The sequence below is a fragment of the Prionailurus bengalensis genome, chromosome C2 (genome assembly GCF_016509475.1).
Source record: "Prionailurus bengalensis isolate Pbe53 chromosome C2, Fcat_Pben_1.1_paternal_pri, whole genome shotgun sequence".
NCBI classification, from domain to species: domain Eukaryota; kingdom Metazoa; phylum Chordata; class Mammalia; order Carnivora; family Felidae; genus Prionailurus; species Prionailurus bengalensis.
In genome coordinates, this window is record NC_057350.1 from 151,859,710 (window position 1) to 151,883,317 (window position 23,608).

General features: G+C 44.3%; 1 protein-coding gene across 3 annotated transcripts in view; it reads right to left on the reverse strand.

Annotated features, from left to right (window-relative positions):
- LOC122492129 (myosin VIIA and Rab interacting protein) overlaps positions 1-23,608 on the reverse strand; it is a 375,178-nt gene that overhangs the window by 35,601 nt on the left and 315,969 nt on the right. For all 3 annotated transcript variants that reach the window (XM_043595686.1, XM_043595688.1, XM_043595687.1), the window contains exon 11: positions 14,645-14,884. In XM_043595686.1, the coding sequence (XP_043451621.1) occupies positions 14,645-14,884 (240 nt within the window). The remainder of the gene's footprint in view (positions 1-14,644; positions 14,885-23,608) is intronic.

Sequence of the window (23,608 nt, forward strand, 5' to 3'; positions counted from 1 at the left end):
TTTCGTTATTTCAATTTGCATTTCTGTTGCTTGTCTAAACGAATGATGAGCTTTGCCCTGTTCATGGCTGCCTTCCCAGAGCCTCACTGTGCACTTGTTGAACGGGAAAGACGAATGCGCAAACCATACGCTAAGTTCTGGGCTAGGTGTTGTATTGAATACAGTTGAAATACAGATGAAGTGAGATATTTTTTTCACATGCTTATTGGTCATTCACGTTCTTTCTCCTTCCTTCCTTTCCTTTCCTTCCTTCCTTCCTTCCTTCCTTCCTTCCTCTTTTTGGTGAATTGCCTGCTTACATGCATTGCCCTTTTATCCATTAGCGTTCTGAGGCTATTAATTTTTTGCCCATTATATATTTAAGCAATATGTCTTTCCAGTTATTTGTCCTTTAATTTTATGGTTTGTGAAAAATCAACTTATCTTTTCCCTCCAGAATTATTGGGATATAATTGAGACAAAACATTGTGTAAATTTAAGGTGTATAACAGGATTTGATACACTTATATATTTTGAATGAATTACCATAATAGGGTTAGTGACTACCTCAATCATCTCATATAATCCTTTTTTTTTCTTGGTGTATAGTAAGAACATTTAAGGTTTATTCTTAGCAACTTTTAAGTATATAATACAGTATTGTTAACTATAGTCACCACACTGTATGATTCTCTGGTCTTATTCATCTTATAACTGGAAGTTTGTACTCTTTGACCAACATTTCCCCATTCCATCCATCCCACAGACCCTGGCAACCACCATTCTACTCTTGGTTTCTATGAGTTCAGCTTTTTTAGATTTCACATGTAAGATCATACAGTATTTATTTTTCTCTGACTTATGTCACTTAGCATAACACTCAAGTTTGTCACAAATTGCAAGATTTCCTTATTCCTCATGGCCGAATAATACTCCATTGTACCAATATGCCACATTTTCTCTATCCATTCATCTGTAGATGGATACTTAGATTGTTCCCATATCTTGGCTACTGGATAATGCTGCCATAAACATGGGAGGGCTGATATCTTTTCCAGATCCCAATTTCATTTCCTTCTGATAAATGCTCAGAAGTTGGATGACTAGACCACATGGTAGTTGAACCTCTATACTGTTTCCCACAATAACTGCACGAATTTACATTCCCATCAACCGTATACACAAGGGTTCCCTTTTCTCCACATCCTCACCAACACTTGTTTTCTCCTATCTTTTTGATGACAGCCATTCTCACAGGTGTGAGGTGATATATCAACGTGGTATTGATTTGGATGTCCCTGATGACTGGTGATGTTAAGGGTTCTTTTTATGCACCTACTTCTTGGTCATTTGTATGTCTTCTTTGGAAAAATATCTACTGAATTCCTCTGCCCACTTTTAAATTAGGTTGTTTTGCTTTTTTTTTTTTTTTTGGCTATTGAATTGTATGAGTTCCTTATATATTTTGGATATTAACCCTTATCACATAGACAGTTTACAAATATTTTCTCTCATTCTGTAGGTTGCCTTTTCCTTTTGTTGACTGTTTCTTTTGTTATTCAAGAACTTTTTAGTCTGATGTAGTTCCTTATTATTTTGTCGCTTGTGCTTTTGGTGCTGTATTGTCATATCACTGCCATGCTAATGTCAAGGAAATTTTTCCCTCTGTTTCTTGAGATGTTTTAGAGTTTCAGTCTTTGATTCATTTCAGGTTAATTTTTGTGAGTAGTATAAGACAGGGGATCATTTTCATTCTTCTGCATGAGGTTATCCAGTTTCCCCATATTGTTTATTGGAGTCTATCCTTTTACCATTCCGTACTCCTAGTTGAGTATTTGAGGGTTTATTTCTGGGCTCGTGATTCTGTGTCATTGACCTGTATGTTTCTGCTTATGCTAGTACCGTACTATTTTCACATCTCTGGCTTTGAAGCATAGTCTGAAATCAAGAAGTGCAATGCCTCCAGCTTTGTTCTTCTTTCTCCGGACTGCTTTGGCTATTTGGGGTCTTTTGTGGTTTCACAGAAATTTTAGGATTGTTTGTTCCATTTCTGTGAAAAACGTTATTGGAATTTTGATAAAATTTTGATGGGGACTGCATCGATTCTATAAATGGATTTGCATTGTATGAACATTTTAACTATTAATTCTTCTGATCCATGCACATGGGGTATTTTTCCATTTGTTTGCGTCATCTTCAATTTCTTTCATCAAAGTCATAATTTTTAGAGTACAGATCCTTCACTTAGTTGGTTAAATTTCTTCCTAAGCACTTTATTGTTTTTGATGCTAATACGAATGAGATGATTTTATTTCTTTTACAGATGTTTCTTTGTTAGTATTTAAAAACACAACTGACTTCTGTATGTTGATTTTGTATCCCACAAATCTACTGAATTCTTTTGTTAGTGCTAACAGTTTTTTGGTGGAGTGTTTAGGGTTTTCTCTATGTAAGCTCATATCACTTGAAAACAATGACAATATTACTTCTTCCTTTCCAAATTGAATGCATTTTATTTCTTTTTCCTACCTGATCATTCTGGATAGGACTTCATGTAATATATAGAAAAGGAGTGGTAAGAGTGGGCCCCTTTGTAAAAGAGGAAAAGCTTCCAGTTTTTCACCACTGAGTATGATGTTAGCTGTGGCTTGTCATCTCTGAGGTATGTCGAGGTATGCTCCTTCTATACACAATTTGTTGAGGGTTTTTATCATGAAAGGGTGATGAATTTGGTCAAATGCTTTTTCTGTATCTACTGAGAGGATCAAGGATTTATCCTTCATTATATTAATGTAGTATATTATATTTAATGGTTTCCATATGTTGAACCACCTTTGCATCCCAGGGATAAATCTCACTTGATCATGGTGTAGGATTCTTTAATGTGTTGTTGAATTCAGTTTGCTAATATTTTGTTGAGAATATTTGAATCTATATTCATCAGGGGTATTGGCCTGTAGTTTATAGTGTCCTTATCTGCCTATGGTAAAAGGGTAATGCTGACCTCATGAAATCACTTTGGGAGTACTCCCTCTTCTTAAGTTTTTGCAAGAGTTTAAGAAGGATTGGCATTAATTCTTCTTTATATGTTTGGTAGAATGAACCACTGTGCCATCTGGTCCTAGGCTCTTCTGTGTTAGGAGGCTTTTGATTACTGATTCAGTACTCATTATTGGCTATTTAGATTTCCTATGATGACTCATGATTTTTCTTCATGATTCAGTTTTCGTAGGTTCTGTATTCCTGGGAATTCATTCATTTTTTTCTAGGTTATCCAATTTGTTGGCATATAATTGTTCATAATATTCTCTCATGGTATTTTGTGTTTCTGTGATATAGGTTGTTATGTCTCCTCTTTCATTTATGATTTTACTTGAGTCTTTTCTCCCTTTTCTTAGTCTAGCTAAAGGTTTGTCTATTTTGATTTTACCCACAAAACAAGCTCTAATTTCATTGATCTTTTCTTTTCTTTTTTTGTAATGTTTATTTTTTGAAAGAGAGAGAGAGAGAGCACACGCGAGTTGGGTTAAGAGCAGAGACAGACAGAAGAAAGAGAATCCCAAGCAGGCTCTGGGCTGTCAATATGGACCTTGATGCAGGCCTCAGTCCCATGAACCATGAGCTTATGACCTGAGCTGAATTCAAGAGTTGGACGCTCAACAAACTGCACCACCCAGCTACCCCTCACTGATCTTTTCTATTGCCTTCTGGACTCTATTTCATTTATTTCTGCTCTGTTCATTGTTATTTCCTTATCTTCTGTAGCTTTGGTCTTAGTTTGTTCTTTTTTTTTTTTTAAATTTTTTAACGTTTATTTATTCTTGAGACAGAGAGAGACAGAGCATGAACAGGGGAGGGGCAGAGAGAGAGGGAGACACAGAATCAGAAGCAGGCTCCAGGCTCTGAGCCATCAGCCCAGAGCTCGACGCGGGGCTCGAACTCATGGACCGCGAGATCATGACCTGGGCTGAAGTCGGACGCTTAACTGACTGAGCCACCCAGGCGCCCAAGTTTGTTCTTCTTTTTCTAGTTCCTTGAAGTATAAAGTTAGGTTGTTTATTGAGATCTTTATTTTTTAACGTAGGCATTTAATACTATAAACTTCCCTCTTTGAATTGCTTTTGCCAAATTCCATAAGTTTTGGTATATTTAGTTTCCATTTCCATTTGTTTGAAGTGTATTTTTTTATTTCCCTTTTGATTTCTTTTTTGACCCACTGATTTTTTGGAGTGCGTTGTGTAATTTCCACATATTTGTGAATTTTCCTGTTTTCCTCCTGTTATTGATTTTTAGTTTTATACCACTGTGGCTGTAAAAGAAATTTAGTATGATATCAACCTTTTTAAATTTGTTAAGACTTGTTTTGTGACCTAACATATGTTCTGTCCTGAAGAATGCCCCATGTAAGCTTGAAAAAAATGTGTGTTCTGCTGCTATTGGATGGAATGGTGCAAATGTCCATTTGGTCTAAAGTATAGTTCAAATCCAACCTTTCCTTATTGATTTTCTGTCTCTCCCCTACTCTTATTGTATTGTTATTTATTTCTCTCATCAGACCTGTTTGTATTTGCTTAATATATTTAAATGCTCCAATACTGGGTGCATATATATTTATGAATTTATATGCTCTTAATGAATTGAATCCTTTATCATTCTAGAATGACATTGCCTCTTATTATAGCATTTGAGTTAAAGTCTATTTTGTCTGATATAATTACAGCTACCTCTATTCTCTTTTGGTTTCCATTTTCATGGAACGTCTTTTTTCATCCCTTTACTTCAAGCCTATGTGTGTTCTTAAAGCTGAAGTGAGTCCTTTGTAGGCAGTGGGTAGTTATGTCTCAATTGGTGAATTTAATCTACTTACATGTAGAGTAACTATTCACAGGTAAGGACTAATGAATGTATCTTATTAACTGGTTTCTAGCTGTTTTGTTGTTCTCTTGTTCCTTTCTTCCTCTCTTGCTGTTTTCCTTTGGGAACTGATGACGTTCTGTCATGGTATGCCTTGACTCCCATCTCTTTGTCTTTTGTGTCTCTACTATAGATTTTGCTTTATATCATAAGGCTTACACAAAACATCTTCTAGATATAGCAGTCTACTTTATGCTGATAACAACCTAACTTCAATGGCATACAAAACTACCCTCTATTCTCCCCCTTTATGTTTTTGATGTCACAATTTACCTCTTTCTATATTGTGTATTCATTAGCAAATCATTGTAGCTATAAGTTAATTTTAATATTTTTGTCCTTAGTCTTTTTACTAGCATTAAGTGGTTAAGACACTACCATATTACAGTATCAGAGTATTCTGAATTTGACTGTATATTTACCTTTATCAGTGTGTTGTATATTTTAATTCATTCATATTATTAATTAGTGAATTTTCATTTCAGCTTGAAGAACTTTCAGCACTTCTTGTAAGGCAGGTCTAGTGTTGCTGAACTCTCAGCTTTTGTTTGGGAATGAATGTCTTTATCTCTACTTCATTTCTGAAGAAAAGCTTTGCCAGTTAAAGTATTCTTGGTTGGCAGGGTTTTTTTTCCAGCACTTTTTAGAAGGGGGATGGGCAGTGGGGGAGGGAGAGAGAGAGACTCCTAAGTAGGCTTCATGACCAGCATGGAGCCCAGTGTGGGGCTTGATCTCACCACTCTGAGATCATGACCTTAGCCAAAATCAAGAGTTCTATATTTAACAGACTAAGCCACCCAGGTGCCCTTTTTCTTTTCTTTTCTCTTCTCTTTTTTCTTTTCTTTTCTTTTCTTCTTTTCTTTTTCTTTCAGCATTTTGAGTACCTCATTCTACTCCATCTTGGCCTGTAAGGTTTCTGCTGAGAAATCTGCTGATAGCCTTATGAAGATTCCCTTATAAGTGATAAGTTTCTTTTCTCCTGCTGTTTTTGGGATTCTCTTTTGGTCCTTTATTTTTGTTAGTTTTATTATTATGTGCCTCGGAGAAAATATTTTTGACCTTTTTGGGGGCTTATGAGCTTCATGAACTTGGATGGTCAAATCTCTCCTCAGATTTGGGACGTTCTCAACCATTATTTTTTTAAATAAGCTTTTTGCCCCTTCTCCCTCTCTTCTCCTTCTTGGTCTCTAGTAATTCACAGATTGCTTCTCTTGATAGTATCCCATAGTTCATAGGCTCTCTTCACTCTTTTTCATTCTTTTTCCTTTGTTGTTCTCTGGCTGGATACTTTCCAAGGTCCTGTCTTCTACTTCACATATTCTTTCCTCTGCTTGATCCATTCTGCCCTTGATATTCTCTACTGCAGCTTTCATTTCATTCATTGTGTTCTTCAGCTCCAGAATTTCTGTTTGGTTCTTTCTTATGATTTCTGCCTCTTTGTTAAACTTCTCATTTTGTTTTATGCACTGTTTTCCTACTTTTGTTGAATTAACTTTCTGTATTTTCTCATAGCTCATTGAGCTTCCTTTAAAAGCTGCTTTGTGGTGCCTGGGTGGTTTAGTCAGTTGAGCGTCTGACTCTTGATTTTTGCGCAGGGCATGATCCCAGGGTCATGGGATTGAGCCCCGAATCGGGCTCTGTGCTGAGCATACAGCCTGCTTGGGATTCTCTCTCTCCTTCTGTTCCTCACTTGCATGTGCTTTCTCTTTCTGTAAATAAATAAATAAATAAATAAATAAATAGCTGTTTTGAATTCTTTACCAGGTAAATCACAGATATCCATATCTTTGGGGTCAGTTACTGAAAGATTATTCTGATCCTCTGGTGGCATCACGTTTCCTTGATTTTCCATGTTCCTTTAAGTCGTGTTGCTGTCTTTGCATTTGAAGTAGCAGTCACCTCCTCCAATCTTTACTGGCTGACTTCAGGAGAGAAATACCTTCCAGCAGCTTTACTAGGGATTCTGAGGCTTTCTCAGACCTTCTATGGATACTCATGCTCTACACTTCTTCCTCCCTCCTGAGGCAGAATTCTTGAACTTGTATGCCTTCTCTCAATTCTGCAGTGCACCAGGCTGAGTGCTGACAGCCTGCCTTTTGCTTTCTAAAGGGCAGTGCTGTTATCAAGTCTGTGTCCTCTCCCGTACTCACAGGTTCAGTCCTGCTTTGTGTGCATGCTCACTAGCCATCTGGCAAAGCTTCCTCTCACCGCAGCCACTGGGGGTATCCTTGTTGGGGAGCCTGTGGATGAGGTGTCCTAGTGGTGGGCAGGACTCTAGAAGGAGTCCATGATGCAGTTAACAGGATCTGAGTCCATCTGATACATTCTGAGCCCTCGCTGCTGTTCCTGTAGCTTCTCGCCAGCCCTACTCATGTAGCTTATGACTCAGTATTCTGGATGGGGCAAGCGAGAAACTGACCTCTTTGGTAGTGTCCTGCACAGCTGGGGAGGTGGGGTGCTCACTCACATGCTCTTACTTTCCCCCATGGGAGACATCATGGGCCATGCGCCACCCTGGGGGAGGGGTGAGGCAGGTAAAGTCAAACTGTTACTTTGACCATCGCCAACGTGTCCAGGCTCGGATTGGGTTTGCTCCAACAGGATGTTGGAACTTCTCTGATGGACTCCTGGACCTTCCACATTCCTAACCGCATATATGTGCAATTGTCTAGGTCAGTGTTCTCCAGGGGCTTCTAGACCATGGCTGAGATGGGCTGCAGATGGCTGATGGGACACATCAGGTCCACAGCTGGGCCTGGGCTCTATATTCCTGTTACTTGATGCATAAGTGAGTGAGACTCATCCTGGGACTCTATCCAAATCCTTTTCATTCTTTACAGGTTTATGGAGAGCAGCATATAGTTTTCATCAAATTCCTAAAGAGACCAGCGAGACTCAAAAGGGTCATTACTGTTGAGTTTTTATCTTCCAATTTATCAACTATTTTTCACTCAATACTTATGAGTGTTCATGAATTTCCTACTACATGTTAAACACCAATCTAGAAATTTATCAAAATAATTATGTTTTCCCCCTTTGATCTGTGAATATAATGAAAAGTATTAACAGGTTTCCTAAAATTGATGTGATTACATTCCTAGACAAAATCCTACTTGGCCACTGTAAATTATTATTTTAATATGCAGCTGGAAACATTTTGTTAACATATTAAGAAGAATTTTTGAATATTTATCAACCAGTGAGATAGTATGCAAATTTTTGGTGGTATGTGACTTTTGGGTTAGACTCAGACAAAGTTTTTAAATAAATAAAGTGGACTTGTATACCTTTAATTTTTTAATGCTAAATCATATGGGAGTAATTGGTACCATGAACGATTAATGGATTTTATTGGCAAGATCATGGGGACTATCTTCTTTTTGATGATAGTTCTTTGACCACTTTGCCAATTTCTTCTGTCTGGTCCGTTTTGCTCATTTACTTCTCTTAAAATACTCAATATTTAAAAAAATCATTACAAATATCAAATTATTCACCTATAATTTTACATAAATCTTAAAGCCACACATACTTATTTTTCAAATGCATGTACATGCTCTTTTGATTAACAAGATAAGCATTTATGCAAAATAATTTGCCTTCATGACTCATCATATATGGATTTGATCAATAATGAAATATTATAATATTCAAGACATTTTTGATATTTACAACGAGTTCTCATTAAGGAAAAACTCCCTAGGTGCTTTGAGATGAATATCCTTCATTAGAATTATCTATTTCATTGGGAGTTTTTTTTTTCTTTTAATGGAATATGTGTTGAATATTTCCAAGGGCCATTTTGGCATCAGTTGGGATTATCGTGTGTTTTTAAAAAAAACAGTATTTACTAAGCAATTTATTAAAACAGTGGGGTGTCCTGCTATTGCCTCCACTTTTTCATCCTGAGAATAAATGTGTTAGTTGTGTGGGCATGCAATTCGAATATTACAACATTTAGTTTGCTAATTATTTAGGATTTTGGTATTTGTGTTTGTAGGTCAGACTGGTATATATTTCTTTCTTTTGTTCTTATATTCTCTCCACCCAGAAGTGTTTTCCAAGAGCACACTCCTACTTATTCTGGGGAGCTGCCTGCACACAGTATGTTCTTTGGTCTCTCTCCCTTCTTACCTCCTGTGGTCCCATTTCCCCAGGGGATCCTACTTTTGAGCTTTTGTGGGCCAAGAACTCTGAACCAGTGCTTTCCTATTTGCAGCCTTCTAGGGCAACTCTGCCTTTCTCTCTTCCAACCACATCTGTCCTATGTCCCATTCTATTGCTGTCGCTGAGGCAACCTCAGTTTTTCCTGGCCTTTCAGATAACACCTGCATTTCACAGAGACGTTAAGGAATCTTTGCACTGGAGTTCTGGACAATCTTTCTCCAGTCAGTTCATCTTCTGCCAAGGGAAGATGGTGTTCTGCTGCAACCCCAGTGATCCAGGAGAGAACCTGGAACTCTTCCCAGGCAGGCAGCCAGGCACCTCCCCATACACACACAGGATACGGTTGTGGGAATCAGTGACGCCAAGACATCCTGAGTGGTATGGAGCCTCCTCACCTGTTCAAGCACCGTGAATAAGAGCTGTAGTTCTGTGGATGGCTAAAGCTTCTCCCCGCCACCCCAACGGTTAAACGGAAAGTTAGAAAAGAGGCTCTAATTCTTCAACAGGCACAGGCCTACTGAGATGAGTCACTTGTAAGATACAAGTCAGTATCTAACACTATATTCTCTCTGGCACCAACTGAAGATCAAGACATTCTTCTCAAATAGAATATGACCTTGGTTGAAAGACACTGGATCCTTATGTGAATGGCAAGTTATTTTACGGGGTGTGACACATGTGGACAAACTTGCCTTTATGTCAACACTGATATCAACGAAAAGTTTTTCACAAGCACATTAAACTTTAGAAACCCAAGGCTCTAGGTTTTCTGGAACAGTTAACAGATCGGTCTCCTTGATCATTGACCAGGATTGTGTTTTTCTGTCCCTTGAGGTTAGTAAATGGGGAACAGCCAGGAGATACACAAATTTGTCTCTTGTTTGGGGAGAAAGTCATTTAATAGTTCAGGGAAGTCTTAATACTTTAATGAAAATTGTTTCAAGAAACTATAAATATGGGTGATATGTGCAAGTCTGTGACTCCGTTGGAAAGCAAAGCACAATGATCCAGCCACTTATAATAATAATAAACAAAGCCACTTTAAATAAAATGCTTTTAGGAGCCTGGATATACAGACATTTGCTTATAATGTAAGAATTTACTAATTTGGGCCTTCAACAGACACTCAACATTCCATGGACATCTTTTGTCATATAAACAGTGTCATAAATGATACTTATGTCAGGAAACAAAAATCCATCTAATCTGTTACATATCTAGACCCATGGGACTTTGGAGCCTGAAGGGACATTGGGGACCACTGCTCCAAGCCTGGAAAGATTAGGGGGCTTACAGGAGATCCAGCCCCTGAAAGTAGTCTCCAAACTCAGGCCAGGAGTTCTTAGCCATTCTTTCGCTCCTTCTTTCAGGAATGCTGCGCTTGCATACCTAGAAGCAGACAGTTCTAAGAACCGCTTTGTCCATGACTTTTCTGCCAGAACCATCGGCATGACCACCTGCCCAGTGGTAGAGGAGAAGTAGGTGCTCACTCCTGGGCTCGAAGGATCACATGGTTTGTAGGACTGACCACTGAGGTTTGACGGAATACGATGACTTAAGGAAAGAACGACTCTTTGGGAATCCAGTTCCCAAGAGGTTTCTGGGCTTGCCCCAAGCTCCACAGACTTGTTCTACAGTTGGTTAAAATGCAGATGGTGCTGACTATCCCCCAAGTGCCACCTATATGACAAGTTTGCCTACAGCAAAGGGCTCACTCCCATCAAGGTAAAGCATGTTTCAGGGGCACCTAGGTGGCCCAGTCAGTTAAGCATCCAACTTCGGCTCAGGTCATGATCTCATGGTTCATGAGTCTGAGCCCTGTGTTGGGCTCTGTGCGGACAGCCCAGAGCCTGGAGGCTGCTTCGGATTCTGTGTCGCCCTCTCTCTGCCCTCCCCCGCTCGTGCGTGCACCCTTTCTCTCTCTCTCAAAAATAAACAAACATTTAAAAAAAGAAAGATAAAGAATGTTTCTGAAATGGTTCTTCTGCTGTTGGATAGGATTCTGAAGTCCCAGTTCCCACATGGGTCATCATACTGAGGACACTAAACAGCCACTGATGTCATGTGTCTACGGGAACAGGCACATTCCTCTGCTTTGGCTCCTGGGGAGCAGGGCCAGTGGTGGAGGCAGGGGACAGTAGGGCCTGAGCAAAGCTCTCTCTGTGTGAGGCAAGGCTCCTCTTAGTAAGGCAAAGGCCATTAGCAGCCAATCGGGCATCTGGATTTCCTCACTGCCTATGTGTGAACACCGACGTACGGTCGCAACCCTGGAGTACTTGCCAATCGGGGACCCTACATTTCTCCTGTTTGGTTACTGGCCTAGTCTGGCTTCACCCAGAAGCCGATCTGAGATAGGGATTTAGTTCATTCGGGAGGTGATCCTGGGGAAGTAGTGGTGGAGGAGGGGGAAGTGGGGCAGGGATGGGAAGGGAGTCAATGGGGATGGCTCATCAGCGTGGGTGCCCAGAGCTCAGCGTGCCGGGGAGGCTCGGGGAGTCAGTGTAGCTCTGCCCCAGAATCATCATGCCAGTGGGGGCCAAATAGCTGGAGAGCATTTACTTTCTTCTCGCTCCCAGCCTGCCTTCTGTGCAGGAAGAGGGGCTCCTGCCGCGTCAGGTGTCCACAGGCAGTTGGACTTTGGGCCAGGGGGCACTGCCACAGTAAGATTAGGGGAGCACCGGCAGCTTCCGAAATAGTCACTTTAGTGAGTTCCACTCCCAAACCATGCTGTGCCAAGGTCACGGTTATTCTCTCTCTCTTTTTTTAGGTTTATTTATTTTGAGACAGACAGAGCGCAAGCAGAGAAGGGGCAGAGACAGAAGAAGAGAGAGAATCTCAGGCGGGCTGTGCAACGTCAGCACAGAGCCCGATGCGGGGATAGCACTTACGAGCCACGAGATTATGACCTGAGCTGAAATCAAGAGTCGGATGCTTAACCTACTGAGTCACCCAGGCGTCCCAGAGATAGTCCCAGTTATTCTGGTCCTAAAGATGGGAACCTGGGGCGTTCTGACGCCCTGGCTTTCCACTTACATTCTACGTCGCATGACAAAGCCCCAAAGGTGGTGGTTACAGACCTAGGCTTGACGTACTAGGTGCTGACTGCAACCAGGCGCAGAGCTGTTCCTTCAGTCCCAGCAGACGGATGGTATCTCACAGCAGTGCAGCTTATTTTCCTGGAGGTTGTTCCAGGGGATGTGATATTTGCTGGCCTCCTGCTCATGTGCTAAACCCAGTGCTGTATAACTCAACCCTTACAACTCTATTAGTGGGTATGATTATCCTCTTTTTACAGATGGGGCCAAGATGTGTTTATCTAACCAACAATGAAGCCCTGGGATGGGTCCCAGGGAGGAGCTGAAAAACAAGGCAGGTGTGGGCCTGTCGGTGGTGTTGGGAGCAAAGCTCAGGGGCTGGAAGGCAGTTCCGGCTGCTGAGTGCAGAAAGGACTAGAGTACCACGCAGGGCCGGGAGGGACGGGGGGAGCGGCCTGGGGGTAGGGTACGCCAGCTTGTTCAAAGCACTGGCGGCGAGTTAGGATACTAACCACAGTTCACAGAGTTTGCAAGTTGCATGGTTGGTATTCAAACTGAGTCTAACCGCGAAGCCTATCCCTGTATCTTTCTGCTTCTAAATAAGATTGAAGATAGAAACCTGTGTGTGTTTTCCCATCCCAGAGTAGCCCTCTGCCTGATACGTGCTAATTATCTGTTTGTGTTTGCTCGTGTGCATTTTTGCATACAACAGATCTGATTGATATTTTCATGCACGGATTCATGATAGGCTGGGGAAAGACTTACATTTCGAGACATGGACCTATTTGGGAGTTTGAATAAAAGCTAGCGTTTTCAACAACTCTCCTCATTTCTTGCTCAGCGAGGCATGGGGAAGGATAGGGGAGCTAAGATTTTTGCCCACTGGCTCCTCCTTTCCCTGTTCACTCTCTGCCCAGGAGAACCCCGCGCAGATTGGTGGCTGTGCCTCCAGAAGGTGACGCCTGCTGGCTGATGGAGGGGTGGGGTGGCGGGCGGGAGTGCATGACTCATCAGGGTCTGGAATGCCAGAACAGCGGGAGTTTTTGGAGCCTTGTGACCATCAGGCAGCAAAGCCAGTAGGATGTAGAGCCGTTGTAAGAAATAATGTGATATTCTTCAGTTACCCTCTGGCTCTTAGTTCTGGCAGACAAATGATGACAGTAATGGGGTATTGGTTCAAGTAACGGAGAGAAGCAAAGCCCACTACCATTGCGGAAGCAATGGGTTGGAGCCCACATCCCTGGGAGGGGCTGCCTGCGAGGGCCAAGCTCCATGCTCCAGCCCACGGGCAGGCCAGTGGAAAGATGTGCGCACTGTCCACAGGCAGGCGACCTGATAGGTTTACAAGTATAAGGACTCAAAGGTTATGGAGGGTGGGGTGGGAATGAGTGAAAGGCAGAGTCTGAGACGTCGGAGGGTTCGGCGGCTCAGCGATGGGAGATGGTCCCCACACCCCTCTGGGCCTGCTCTTGACCATCTGCGGTCATTCCTGGCTTGGCCTGGCTCCCCCATGGCACCCAACTGTACTACGGAGCTTGGCTCCAACAGCCTGGCTACAGAGCAGATGAAGAGGGCTTCTTCCCCCATTCACATGGGCTACCGGTAACTTGTTAGCCTATGTAATGTACTCTCAGAATAGGGGGACAAACCTGACCACAAGCGCAAAGAAATCTAAGTGTTTCTAGGCGAGATCTTATCTGAGTTACAGAAGAAGCAGCTTGCTGTAAGCGAAGGAGCCTGTGATTTAAGGCCAAGCAGGTTTGTGAAGCGGCCCCAGCTCTGAAACTTACTAGCTGCGCGCCTCAGGTAAGTACCTTCAGAACAAGCCTGCTTCCTCCTGTGCGTCTTCAGAGGGTTTTTATGAAATGAACGAACTAACATAAGCAAAGCGCCAGGCACATAGGAGACCCTCAGCAAATGTTAGCTTCTTCCTCTTCCATTGGAAGCAGCCTTATCCCGACTCTAATGTGGCCAAGTCTAGCACGGATGTCTCTGAGGAGCTGTAGAGGGAAGGACAGGGGGTGGAGCACTGACTGGGGGGCAGGGGGTCTGGGACCCCCTTTCTGCCAGGGGTCCTTCCCGCTGTGGTTTTCAAGCAATGTCCGTAGGTGCTCGAGGTGGGGTGGGGTTGGGTTGGGGTGGGGTTGTCTGTGCTGACAACTCAGAACCTGGAGCCTGCTTCGGATTCTGTGTCGCCCTCTCTCTCTGTCCCTCCCCTGCTCACACTCTGTCTCTCGCTGTCTCTCAAAAAGAAATGTTAAAAAAATTAAAAAAAAATAAATTATAGTCTCGAAAGTAAAGGGCTGTCTGGTGAAGGACAGCAGGAGGAGGAAACAGGGCTCGGGAGGCCCGGGCCACACGGGGCCCTTTTCCTGCTTGAACTACTCAGTGCTAAACAACTGGGGTTTCTGGGGTCTCCCGTGTGCACAGGATAGGCATTTGAAAGACAGCTCTTTGGGGGCACAGGACACTTCGGCACAAATATAGAACTTTCCCCGCACCCCGGCCACACAAAACAAGCTGTCCACCGGTGGCTTCACGGTGCTTACCTTCTTGAGCTCTTCCTGGACGCCCTGGCTGTTGTCTTCAGAGGACAGACTCTCCTTGGGGTTCTGAGACTCCGTCTTGGGCTCCGACTCCTGATCGTCCCCCGAAGAGGTCTCCTTCTCGCTCACTTTCATTGCTAACTCATACAGCCTGTTTCTCAGTTTCTCTTCCGTGGCGGCCGCCCGGCTCCGAGGGTGCCTGGCGTCGTTGTTGGTGTCGGTCTCCGACAAATCACCGGATGCCTAAATGCAAGTCAGAATCAGCAGCTGAGGACTCCTCTGCCAGAGTCCTGGTGCTTGTTCCCCATCACCCCCCGGGGAAGGGACTGTCCAGGAAAATCAAGCTCTCTTACCTGACCTGCTTGCTCTACAGATGGCCTTTCCCTTTCCACTTTTACTTACGCAAATACACGCACCTTAATGCTTCGTTAAAGCGGCCATGCAGGTGAGCGCCTGTGCTCAGAAACGTGTTCAAATTCAGCGTTTTTCGCTCACAAGATGCTTACGGGGCGCCCACCCAGGCAGCTGAGTAGGAGGAGGCTGAGACATCTGGTTGGCGAAGCCCTTGTGGAAGGGACACACTAAAACTCAGGTGCTAAACTGTCCTGGTGGTAAGTACCGAGAAGGGGGTGGGGAAGGATGCTCTGAAGGCCCCCCTAAGGGCCACTGGAGGGCCAGAAGATGGAAGAAGCTTTCTCATGGAAATGGCCATACCAAGTGCAGCAGTTACCGAGCTAGAAGGGAGACAGGGAAGGACAGCATTCTGGGCAAAAGGCAAAGATTTTGAGATGGTGTCGGGTCCTCGTGGGTAGGTAAGCAATACTGTGTGACTTTCCTTTGATAATTACAGTCCCAGCTTAATAATGATACCTTTGGCTCCTACTGTCCACTTGGTAGGTATCTCCTAAGCTTCTTCTGGGAGTAGATCCCTGAAGACATGGAGACTGTGACTCTTGCTCTGGCCTTGGCCTTAAGGTGGACAGATGTGCATGGAATTTTAACAAGATAACCCTCAGCAAATCATTGGGGTCCATTAGACCAGAGTTCAGTTCTTTAATTCCTCTTTGAGTTGCTCTATCTACTTATAAGGCTTGACGCTTTATTGTTTTTATTCTTTCTCGAAGGCTTTCTTAAGAACAAAGAGAAAATTTATTGATTTTTAAAAAAATAATATGACTCATTCTATTTTGTAATCACTACGTGGGTTCGTTGGACCCTTTCATCCATCTATGGTACACGACGGGATCTTTGTGATCTTCTTTTTCCTATCTTTCGAAATATTTTGCTCTTTCATCGTCCTGGGAATTATCTTCCATCATTACTCATCAATTATGCCCAATTATGCTAACAGACACCAAAATAATACAACAGAAGAATGGAATTGCCTGGAAGGATGATTCAGTAATGAAACAAATCATCGCCGTTTTGACTCTGCTTTTAGCTCACTGCATACAGTTGAGAATTCAAAATTTTTCATAACGGCAAAGAGAAGGAAAGTGACAGAGAACAACATTTCATGACGATGAGATGACTCAGAGGATGAATTCAAAGAGAAGGAGAGCAGCGCTTCAGAGCTAACAATGATGGTAAGTTGCCTGTATGAGTAAAAGGTCAGCCCAAGAGTCTTCAGATGATAGTGCCTCAAGGTGAATTTCCTCACACTAAAGAATCTGATCAGTAAATAATGCATTTATAAGGACACAAGGAAATATGGAATTTTCATTCAGTTGGCCATTCAACAGGAAGGGCTTCATCATATACCATATTATAGCAAGAATTGGGACCGTCCTGTTCTGCTAAAAAATGTGTGACAGATTCTTTCATTCTTTGTGACATTTGCCAATCAAATTTACTTGACACGGTTGTAACTGGACGGATGCTAAAGGCAGCAGTCTATATAAAGGGGAGTAGGAGCAAACAGATGACATAGAAATGAAAATAAAGAGCCCCTGACTGGATTGATAAAAGAAAAAAAGTCCACTGGAAATGATTGTTTTTCTGGTCCTGAGCAAGAATCCGTGATGAACTGGCCTCATGGGAGGTGACCAGTACTCCCAGCGAGCTTGAGAAGGAGGAATTCTTTTGCCTGGGGATACAGGGAAGCTCAATGGGGAGAATGGCCTCTGAGTAGGTTCTTGAAAGATGAGGAACATTTTAATATGCAGATGTCAGGTCAGACATTCTTGATGAGGAAGCAGCAGGGCCAGTAAGACCCAGGGAGCATAAGATTGCTTAGTGTAGCTGGAGGAATAGGCTCAGAAATGGGAGAGTGGGGGGGGGGGGGGGGTTGGGAGGGAGGAGAAAATGGGCCTGGGTCAGACTGCAGAGGGTGAAGGATGAGCCCAAGGAGCTGAGCTTGTCTACCAGTTTTGCTGCTGCCTTGTGGTGTGCACCACACTAGCCTGGAAGTCAGCAACTGGCCACAAATCCACATCCAGCAACCTCTTTTCAGCTCACTCAACAGATTTAACACACTGAAATAGCAATTCGTCTTAACTTCAGTTTGCTTTTCTTTAGCTTTGGCTTATGTCTTTACCTCACCGGAACCTTTGAAGACTTGGTCAATGGTGATTCAGTCTACATTCAGCAAACGCATTCCGAATGCCTACTATGTGCTGGGCCCGTGCTGGCCACTGGAGCCCACAGGTGGGAGTGAAAACCATGCCGCTCTGGTGAAATTCTCTGGTGGTGGAGGGACGTCATCTTGACACATGGGGTACCACACACACGCGTGAGCATTTGATGAGACTCAGGGGGAGCCCTCGCCTAGTTCGTCGGATGGATGTTGTCAGGAAAGAAAGAGGAATCGGTGATAGCTGAGTAGAATCTTAAAGGATAAAGTCCTAGAGATTATCGGGATATATGTCCAGTGTTATTTGAGTGTTGAGAATTGTATTAATGATACACGATGGCCCCAGAGTTCAATAAACACTGTGGTCGTACGCACAGGGATCTGACATCAGGAGACGTAGTACCATGAACGTAGATGAAAGCATCATTATCAAAAGCCACGAGAGCTTCAAAACTAACTTAAGTAATATCTGGCCCTGTAATATTTACGTAGTATGAAGTACGTCAACAAATAGTTACATCTCTAAAGAAAAATGGGTCTGTGTTTTCAGTCTACAAAGGATCGAATCATGCCTGCTCTGTTATAAACTTACAGGTTTTCCCCATGTATTGATTTTAATGTCAGTCTCCATGAGAGCTGGAACAATAGATGTTAAGTTGGGGTCTCAGCTAACACAGGTCTGTGGTTGGCCTCTGGGGATCCCTGATACTGTTTTCACACTTCAGTTTCCATGCACAATTTTCTAGGGAGAGGGTTACTGGCCTTCATCAGATTTTCACTGGCATCCATGGCCCCAAAAGACTAAGAAACAAGGAAAAGAATAAATAATCCTACTTCCTGATAAGACAACAGTAGACAGATACACGTTACTCGAATACGGAATAGCAAACTTCCAGTTGAAATCAAAGGAAGGGGGAGAAGGGTAGTTGGTTTCCAGAGTCTGTTGGGAACCTGGACAGAAGGTTTAGAGAAGATGAGAAGGGCTGCAGAATGTCCAGCCTGAAGACTATATTCTTGTACCTCAAAGGGACCTTGAAAACGAAAATGTTGGACGGTGACTCAAACAGATTACCAGGAGCATTATGAAGACAGTGGAGAATTCTAAGAAACTTTGGTGACTCGAAAAACAAAATAATCATAGAATGGAATTCCTGAAGGGCAAGCTGGATAACATAGCAATATGTGTATCTGGGCATAAGACTTTTTATATAATCGGTTAAAAATCGTAATTGCCTTCCACTGGTGCTTTCTCTCAGTCCCGCCCACTCCACTTTATAGATCGGCATTGGTATGTATAATGGGATGACATTACTTTGAAAATAAGAAACTAATGTTTTTCAGTTGCCATTAAAACAACACTGCTTCGCACCTCCTTCTTCTTAGCCAAGCCTAAGCATTTTACCCAGGGGAGAAGAGCATAGATCCAGAATGGAAGGATCATGGACCAGCTCATCCCACCACCTCTTTAACATGGGGACAATGCAGAAAGCCGGATTTTACGGAAAGAGAGAAGAGGCTTCTAGAGACTCAAGTTCCCTAAAGTTCAAACGCTGGATTTTGCTTGCTCCTCAGTTGGGGGCCAGGGAGAAGGAGCCTCACAGGCTGCCTGTGGCCTCTCACCCTTTGGACCGTATTAATTTGGGGCTGCTGTGCCAGGGTTGAATCAGACCCAGAGGAAGGGCCTCAGAGGGACCTGAAGGGGCTCCTGGTCTCCCCGGGCTCCTGTGTGGTGCAGAGAGCATCCAGGAGCCGGCTCGCAGAAGATCATTGGTGGTGCCGGAAGGTGAGCTTAGTAGCGTTTCCCCAGGTGGGAAGGGAGCGGCTGACTTGGGGCTGGACAGCCGGGTCTCAAGGGTGATGACGGTGACGGCCACGGGGGAGGGGGGGCGGCCCGAGGGAGAGATACTGGGTTCTGACCAGGCACACAGGGAACAGACCACCGGTTCTCAAGCCTTAGGACGCCAGCGGGGTGGGAATGACTTCGTGAACAGGGACCCCGTCACTGAAGAGACCTGCAAGGACCCAGGGGACCCTGCTGAACTCTAAGATGGCCATACAGCCACAAGGACACAGAAGCTCCCCCACAGGTGCCCCAAGATGGCAAAAGTGGAGAGAATGGAGGGGCTGGAGGACTGATTATCTACCTAGAAGAGGAAAGACCATTTTATTTATTTATTTATTTATTTATTTATTTATTTATTTAGAGAGTGGAGGAGGGGCAGAGAGAGAGAGAGAGAGAGAGAGAGGGAGAGAGAGAGAGTATCCCAAGTAGGCTCCATGCTCAGTGCAGAGCCTGATAAGGGGCTTGATCTCATGAACTGTGAGATCATGACCTGAGTTGAAATCAAGAGTTGGACGCTTAACCAACTGAGCCACCCAGGTGCCCCAGGAAAGACAGTTTTAAAGAGAGAAATCACAAGAGGCAATGTGTTCTTGGATTGGCTAGTTTACATCGTTGGCTACGCGGCATGGGGAGGCAGAGAAGGAAGGCTGAGGCAGTTACAGAAGGACACAAGGTCACCTTTTCCTTGCACGCGTGGAACCCGGAGACCCCGGCTAAGTAAGAAAGTGATGGGGGTGCGAGAGTGGGGGGCCGGAACTGGACAGCTGTGGCTGTGCACGTTAGCGTGGGTGAGCACGGAGCTGGGCACAGGACACGCGGGGTCTCACTCGCGTGTCCTGACGATTCCCTGCGTATCCATGAGGGCCCTGAGGTTGAGCAGGCTGTCGGAGGTCATGTGACCAGACAGCCTGACCCTGAAGGCCACGCTCTTGCCATTTTTCCCAGACAAGGCCAGATGCTCCGGATGAAGCCACGCTCATTGGAGAAAGACAGCAGAACCACAGAATAGGGACAGAACCCGACAGGCAAAGGATTTAATCTCTTTCATGAAGCACAAGTGTGAATGGGGGAGAAGATACTTTCTCTGGAAGCTTTCTGGAGATGCCTACCTTCAGACTTCCTTAGAGGATAAAGTGTTCTTACCTCCACTCACTCTCGTGATCTGTCTTTATGCACCCTGAAATCCTGCCTGCTTTAATTTAAAGCAGTTTTTCTCCTATTACGCCTCTCCATCGTCCTTATCAAAATTCTCCACACGTTTGAAGGGAAGCAGTGTCAACGTCTTCTGGACTGAGCAACCCAGGTCCCAGGGACGCTTTGTCGCAAAGCCCGTCTTTCATCTGCCAGGTCATTTGAGGGAGAGGTGGGAGGCTTAGCATTTTCTCCACCTTTGAAAAAAACCCGGCTAAAGGATTACTTTCACATGTTAGGTATCAGCCTTCGTTGATTATATCCCGGGTTCTCGTGGTTCTCTCTGTTCCTGCTGATGAAAAATACTGAACCTGACCTAAAAAAAAGCAGTTGTGCGGCTTGCTTTTAGGTATTCCAGCGAACTTCAGAGAAGGGGCCTGGCTTCCAGGTGCACCCGCCCTGGGACCACCATGCGTGGCGAATGCCCGTAGTTTTCCCTGCAGATGCCCCGGCAGAGTTGTCCAGAAGCCGGAGAAGAGAGAAGGAGCCTCAGCGCTGGCTGGCTCTGCCGTCGGCCTGTTTCTTCTGAGGACTCGGACGATTTCCGTCTCTGGTGCCTTAAGGCAGAGGTCTGTCCTCTCTCGACGCGCTGCCACTAACCTAAAACCAGTTTCGCTCACAGGCTGTGCCCTGGTGATCAAGGCATTTGTTTTTCTTGTAACTGGTGTGATAAGAACAGACACACAGCCACACACCAAATCCCCGGCCAACTATCACGGTTAAAATGGGAACACATCACCTGGAATCTTATCAAATTGAATACGATCATCTATTTCTTCCTGCCTCTGTGAGAAGCCCTTCACATGGAAGGACCTGGGTTTGGCCGGTGGAGCTGTATGGAAGGCAGATGCCGGCCCCAGCTGCTGCGGATGCATTTGGTGAAGGAGGTTGTGAAAACTTAGCACCTACATGCTGATCCGAAAGGCCTAATTTTAGCTTTTACAATTACAGGTCCGTTGTCCTGTATGGATCCCAGGCTGTTTTCTGAGTCTTTCATATTATAAAATTGATTTAAAAACGAACGAACAAGGGGCGCCTGGGTGGCTCAGTCGGTTAAGCGTCTGACTTCGGCTCAGGTCATGATCTCCTGATGGTGGGTTGGTGGGTTCGAGCCCCACGTCGGGCTCTGTGCTGACAGCTCGGAGCCTGGAGCCTGCATCAGATTGTGTGTCTCCCTCTCTCTCTCTCCGCCCTTCTGCCCTCTCACTCTCTGTCTCTCTCTTAAAAATAAACACTAAAAAAAATGAAAAAACAAAAACAAAAAACCAAATGAACAAAACCTGAATCTAATCTGGGGCACATCTCCCTCTCCCAGAACAGAAAATCGTTCCCTGACTGATGGGCTCTGCCACTCGTCTGTGTTCCCTCTCTTTATAATCTCCTCTCTGACGGAATTAGACCATGCTGCTTGTTGAAAGGGCCAGAATTATGGCAGTTCCATATAAAACAGCTAGAAAATCACTCGCCTGGGCTTCTCGGGTCAGTATTTACTCGAGGGACGGGCATTTGAGACAGAATCATTTGTGTATTTTTTCATACTGACCACAATTGGTCTATTGCTTTGTAGAGAAATCTGTTAGGAATAAAGCATCATTAACAGTGGATTTCATCTTTTTTTTTTTTCTCTGACTCTCCATTGCAATTGAGGGGAGTCTCTAAGTTCTGTGACCTTTGGATTCTGATGGCCATTTAGACTAGGACCTTAATGCCAGCACGAGAGTCAGAATGGTGAGGAAGAGTCTCCTAAAAGTGAGGACATTCAGGGCAGGGATTGGGGTACGGGGACTAAAGTATGTTCCAGATCCCCTTCTTTTCACTGGTTTCTAAGACTTGCTAATGATGTTGAGTGAGCTGGGTTCAGGTCCGAGCCATTTGGAATAGAGAGGCCAACATTTTCCTTGCGGAGTCAGCATGGTTGGATTGCCACAAAGAAGTAACGGCCTTAACTGATAATTAGCCCTGGTATTTAATATCTGCCCCAAATAAAGACTACATTTGAACTTATTGCAAACCTAATGTCATCATTTTTGGTGGATGATTCTTAACGTCTAATGACTCCTGGTTAAAAATCCTCCACAGCAGGACTTCTAACCCAGAGTCTGTGGAGCCTCAGGGAAGCTCCTGCTCCCCAAACTCCTTGACATTGGATGTAAACCTTTGAGTGACTGTGTGTATGCTCCACCGCCCCCTACCCCCTTTAACCCTCCGCTGCCCCCTGCAACACACACTGGGGAGAGGAGTCTGTGTTCATCAGGTTCTCAATAGGGCCTGTGACACAAACATAATTAAGAATCACCATTATTCAGCAAGCGTCTCTCCTCGTTTTCTAGACCTGTTCTCTGCAGGGAGGTTACCTTGGAGGGCACACCCAGCAGTCCTCATGTTCAAGGGGAATCATTTGCCAGATACTTAAGATTTTGCTCCTGTTGAGGGGGGTATTGGTCACCCCCATTCGGAACTGTTTCCAGGTTATTATTTGTTTTTGCTTAGGCTGTTGTGTAGGTGGGAGTAAGGGACAAGGGCAGAGGCCAGCCCTGTCTCAGAGCTGCTCTGCTTTCAGTTATATTATATATTGTCTTCTCCTTAAGTTTGCATTTCAGGCAAAGTGCCATGCCTGAAAAGGTCTGAAAATCAATGGCGAAGGGGCGCCTGGCTGGCTCGGTTGGTAGAGCGTGCAGCTCTTGATCGTGGGGTTGAGTTTGAGCCCCACATCGGGTGTGGAGCCTACTTTAAAAAAATAAATAAAATATCAAAAAAAAAAAAAGACAATTGGAGGTGAAGAATTGGGGGCAGGGTGTGGGGATTACCACCCTTTGGTCTGTGTACTGGAGGCAATTCAAATTCAACTGGAGTAGACTGAAGGGCCTGCTTGGGGGATATTCTCTTGGCACACCTCAGAGGGAGGTGCACCTGTTGGGTGCCTCAGTGTTCTCGGGATGCGGGGGGCGTCACACTACCCCCAATACCCGTGGGTCTTGCTAGCACTTGTCAGAGAGCACCCCCTTGAATTTGGAACTTAACAACGCTCACGAACCAGGGCTTGGGGCGGGGGCAGCCATCCACTCCTCCACATATCCCGAACTGAATCCTGAACAACCTGGACCAGCAGAGGTTGGTGTATTTGGCCCCTGATAGACTGACTTGATGGAACCGTGCCCGCGGTGATATACTGGTTCACGCTGAGTGACACTGTGAGGAACAGCCTCCAATGTGCGTGCTTGTTTGGAGCCATTTATAGCAAAGGGCGATACATCCTGCCTTCTCTCCATGAGGACCCATGGGATAAATTTCTCATGGATCTCAGCTCCAGGAGCAGCCCGCTTTAAGGAATGGATTTACTGTTCTAATATGGTTTCCCTGA